Source organism: Tachypleus tridentatus, chromosome 9, assembly GCF_004210375.1.
Source record: "Tachypleus tridentatus isolate NWPU-2018 chromosome 9, ASM421037v1, whole genome shotgun sequence".
Taxonomy (NCBI): domain Eukaryota; kingdom Metazoa; phylum Arthropoda; class Merostomata; order Xiphosura; family Limulidae; genus Tachypleus; species Tachypleus tridentatus.
The window spans coordinates 135,226,830-135,231,908 of record NC_134833.1 but is presented as its reverse complement, the minus strand read 5'-3'; the positions used below and the strand labels follow the sequence as shown (position 1 = coordinate 135,231,908).

At 34.6% G+C, this 5,079-nt stretch overlaps 1 protein-coding gene across 1 annotated transcript; it reads left to right on the top strand.

Moving 5' to 3' along the window:
* The first annotated feature begins 398 nt into the window (after positions 1 to 398).
* Positions 399 to 1,158, top strand: LOC143227492 (uncharacterized). Its single transcript, XM_076458934.1, has 2 exons — positions 399 to 773; positions 1,030 to 1,158. Exons 1-2 carry the CDS (start codon positions 399 to 401, stop codon positions 1,156 to 1,158), a joined length of 504 nt encoding a protein of 167 aa, XP_076315049.1.
* Positions 1,159 to 5,079: the final 3,921 nt, after the last annotated feature.

The following is a 5,079-nucleotide window of genomic DNA, read 5'->3' as shown; positions in this document are numbered from 1 at the left end:
ACCGGAAGGCTACACTGTTCCAGGGAAAGAAAACCTTGTGTGTAAACTGAAAAAAATCACTGTATGGATTAAAACAGTCACCACGCTGTTGGAACAAATCATTTCATGAACAGGTGATGGAACTGGAATTTGTTCAGATTTCAGCAGATCCATGTGTTTACATACGGAAGGGTGAAAATCTAGCAATAGTTGCAGTATATGTGGATGATATTATTTTGGTTGCTGATAGTGATGACGAAATAATCACTATAGAGGAAGCACTGAAGGAAAAATACCGCGTGAAAGACCTTGGAAAGTTCCATTACATCCTTGGACTCAGTGTTGTTTAGGATGAAAAGAATGCCTGTGTATGGTTAAATCAAGGGCAGTATATCCAAACTATGCTGGTGAAATTTGGAATGACTGAGTGTAAGACAATTGTAACTCCATCAGATGTAAACGTGAAACTGCAAAAGGATGATGGTGTTAGCACTCAGGTTGACCGCAGTTTGTATCAGTCATTTGGCAGCCTTCTGTATGCTGCAATGGGAACAAGACCAGATATTGTACATGTAGTGGGAGTAATATCGAAATATTGTGCTCAGTCCAACACAGCACATTTGACAGCAGCAAATAGAATCCTACGTTACTTTAAAGGAACAGCTGATCTTAGTCTTAAGTTTGAAAAGGTACCAGGAGACGTCATTATTGGTTACTCAGATGCAGAATTTGCTGGAGACCTGGATGATATGAAGTCCACATCAGGAAATATCTTCATTCAAGCAGAAGCAGCTGTAAGTTGAATAAGCAAAAAGCAATCCACGGTGGCTCTGCCCACCTCAGAGGCAGAGTATATAGCCTTGAGTCTTGCAGCACAGGAAACAGTATGGTTAAGAAGATTACTGCAAGAAATAGGTTCCGAAGTTGATGATCCTGTTTGTATCATGGAAGATAACCAAGGAAAAATCGTCATAGCACAGAATCCAGTGGGTCATGCAAGAACAAAACACATTGGTATTCGTTACCACTTCAATTCGCCAATGTGTGCAGAACGGATCAGTAAAACTGGAATATTGTCCCACAAACAGTATGACTGCTGACATTCTTACAAAGTCACTTGCTAGAAATGCATTTGAAAGGTTAAGAGATAATGTTGGACTGGCACCAATGGATAAATGAACCATATAAAGTGACGATTATAATAATAGATTGAAAGTAATTGTAAAACATTTAGAATAACTGTAAGATTATTGACAGTAATTGTAAGTTTGTGTAAAACTTAAAATAAAGTGGGAGTATTAAGAATATTGAGATAAGTGCTGCCACCTGTAGTTAGGGTTTTTTTTTTTTGTACATGTGTACTCGATGAATAAACACAAATCAACAAAAATAATTGTTTTTACTTTGTCAAAACTTATGTTTTAACTGTCCTCCTAACCAAGATAATGCAAGGAATGGCCAAGTGATTAAAGCGCTTGACTTGTAATCTGAGAATCGCGCGTTCAAATACGCGTCACATCATACATGCTCGCCATTTCAGTCCTGGAGGCGTAATAATGTGATGGTCATTCCTACTATTTGTTGGTAAAAACTAGTCCAAGAGTTTGCAGTGGATGATGATGTCTAGCCTTACACTGCTAAATTAGGGGCGGCTAATGCAGATAATCCTCGTATAGCTTTGCACGAAATTAAAAAAAAACAAACCTGATCAATATACTATATGAACAACTAATCGCAAAAGTCTTTGCGGTATTGGAATATTCCTTAGTTCTCCATACAATTCGATCGCTCCAAGCTGATTACGGCTTGCTCTTTCATAAACTTCTGATTCTTCTTTCTCTCACCTTATTCCTGTTTATTGTGCTACGTAGCGTCCTTTAACTCTGAAAATTTGAGATGAAAATTACAGGTGATAAGGAAGAATTATGGACTCCCCCCCATCAACCTAGGTAGCATATTTAAACCAAGCTTGTGAACAGACTAGTTTTTTTCTAAGCAACTAATTGCTTTAGACAATTTGTTATAGGGCAGTAAATGTGTCATCATATCTATTTTTCACAATCAGGAGAAATTGCGTTTTTAAATAAATGAGACTACTTACAACATTGAAATGAAGTATCTTACCTTTTAATAAAGTCATATTTCGACAATGATATTACGGTCGTCATCAGACTTCAAATAAGCGATACGTGATGTATATCTGGATAAGGAATTGCATTTTTCGTGACTGTTTTTATAGCATTGTTCTCACAGTGACGTCAGAATAGATATTTTGATGCATTGTCATTTGCCTGTAAATTATGTTTTAGAAATATATACAATTTGACTCATCTAACAGTTGTAATTACATGATATTAAATAATAAATTAAAAATCAAAGATAATGATTTTTGTTTAATATGTTAAGAATGTTTAACTTACACTTCTCTTCATGAGGTTCGGCATGGCCACATGGGTTAAGGCGTTGGACTCGTAATCTGAGGGCGCGGGTTCGAATCGCTGTCACACTAAATATCCTCAAACTTTTAGTCGTGGGAGCGTTATAATGTAACGGTCATTTCCACTATTCGTTAGTAAAAAAGTAGTCCAAGAGTTTGGGGTGGGTGGTGTTGACTAGCTTCTTTCCCTCTAGTCTTACACTGGTAAGTTAGGGAGGGCTAGTGCAGAGAGCTCTCGTGTAGCTTTGCGCGGAATTCAAAAACTTTTCTCCACTGTATTTATTATTTTTAAACTTAATTATAATAGATTGCCATAATTTTAATTGATGCAGACTATTGCCTGTATTCACGAGGAGTCTTTGATAAAGTAAATGTGTGACATTTTTTATCTCTAATTTTTTAGAAGTGTTCTTTGAATATAGAAATAATAGAAGATCAAGAATGTTGGTCAAGTAAAAAGTTATGATGTCCAAAAGGATGTATAAAAACATAAAAATTAACAGTAAGGAATTTTTAAAGTACGCAGGGGTAAACAAAATGTTAGGACGGGGAGATGACACATGAAGGATGATAAAGGAAGGTTTGTGGTTGATGATTATGAAATGTCTAGGTTATCCAATACTGCTTTTTATTTAGTTTTTACTGATGAAAACTTAAACAGTATTACTCATCTTGAGCAATTGATAAATGAAAACAAAGCTGAACAAAACAATAGCATAAATTCTGAGCTTGTTCAGAAACGTTGGGAAGTTGAAGAATGATAAGGCTCCTGGGCCAGATATTATTTTACGAATAGTTTTAAAGGAGGTCAAGGTTTGGATATATGTGAGCCACTTGTTACAATTTTTGTAAGTCCTTGAATAATTGACAAGTAGCAACAGATTGAAAATTAGCTTATACCACTGATATCTTTAAGGGAGGTAATAGTAGTTGTATCAGTAATTATAGGCTTATTAGTCTTACGTCAGTTGCGGGGAAGTTTTGGAAAGTCTGGTAAAAGATACTTTGCAATGTCATTTAACAAAGTTTCAGAATGTTATCGGATAGTCAACATAGTTTCACTAGCGGGAAATCTTGCCTTACAAATCTTTTGACATTCTTTGAAAATGTTAATGCATACGTAGACGAGGGTAAAGGTGTGGATTTGGTATATCTGTAAAAAGCATTTGATAAAGTGCCAAAGTTAACTAATTAGGTATAAACTTGGTTTGATGGAAGACAGCATAATGTTGTTATAAACGGTCTTCAGTAAAACAAATGGTGGACCTCAGGGTTCACTTTTAGGACCAATACTCTCTTTTGATTTGCATTAATAACGTAGATGAAGGAATGGTCAATAGTTACTTCAATTTACTTGGGATATCAAAGTCTTGGATGATGCTGGCTGTGAAGAGAATGGTGCTGATTTACAAAAGAATTTAGGTCATTTAGGTAAATAAATGGCAAATGTATTTCAATTATGAAAAATTCAAGATATTGCAAGTAGATTATCATAAATTGAATTATAATTTAGATGGGAATAACTTTAATAGTATCATAAAAGAAAATGATCTTGGTGTAAAGGATGATCAGTTTCTTAAGCCATTCAAGCAGTTTGCTGTTGTTAGTTGTAGGGTAAATAGGATATTAGATTGTACTTACAGAAATTGAATAAAAATATAAAGAGGTTATAACTACATTGTATAGGTCACCAGTTAGGACACATTTAGAGTATAGTGTTCAATCCTGCGCTCCTTACCTTAAAAAGATATTGAATTGTTGTAAAGGGTTCAGAGGATGGATATTATAATGGTACCTTGGATTGAGATTTCATATGATGAGAGATTAAAATCTTTAAAATTGTTATTCTCTTGAAAAAAACAACAACAAGAGTTAGAGGGGATCTGATTGAAGTGTTTAAGATTCAAAAAGGAATTGATAATGCCGATGCATCAACAGTTTTCATACTTAAAAGCGAGAATTACAGAACTAGGGTACACAGGTGTAGGTTTAGACAAGGTAGAAGCCGTCTTCTGCCAAGATCATATTATTTTTCAAATAAAGTGGTTGGCCTATGGAATTGGTTGCCTTCAGATATTGTGAAGGCAGTAAATTTAAGTAAGGTTAAAAGAAAGTTTAATAGGTATATGAATGATAAAGCTACCTTCAATATTTTAAGTAATCTATTTAATAGTGTTAATATGGCTTAGAGAATGAGACAGCTAAGATAAAACAAATATGAAATTTGTAGTGATTAGTTGACATATTCCGTGTTTTAGGAAATATTCGGCGATGAAGCTATGTTCTGGATGGAAGGAAACGCTTCTTCATGTTTAATCTAAGTGGAATATGTTGGCAGAAACATTTAGATCTCGTATGCCAATAAAGATGTATTGAGTCTTCTAGGTCTACCAGGTTTTGAATGGTCTGTTATATATTTAATTTTAAACAAGTGTAACATTCGAGAAATCGTTTCCAATGCTCCTTTTAGATATAGTATGTATGCGAATTAATGAAGATTGCTCTTTAATTTTCTGTGGATTTTTAAATTACTTGAATAGTTGCTTGTTTTAAGTTTTAACCTCGTTTTTGTTTTCCTGCTCACTTCTCTCTTCGTTTAAAAACGGAACTTATCATATCCTTTTTGTCATAGATTGGGTGGTGGAACGAAGAATGGAGATACT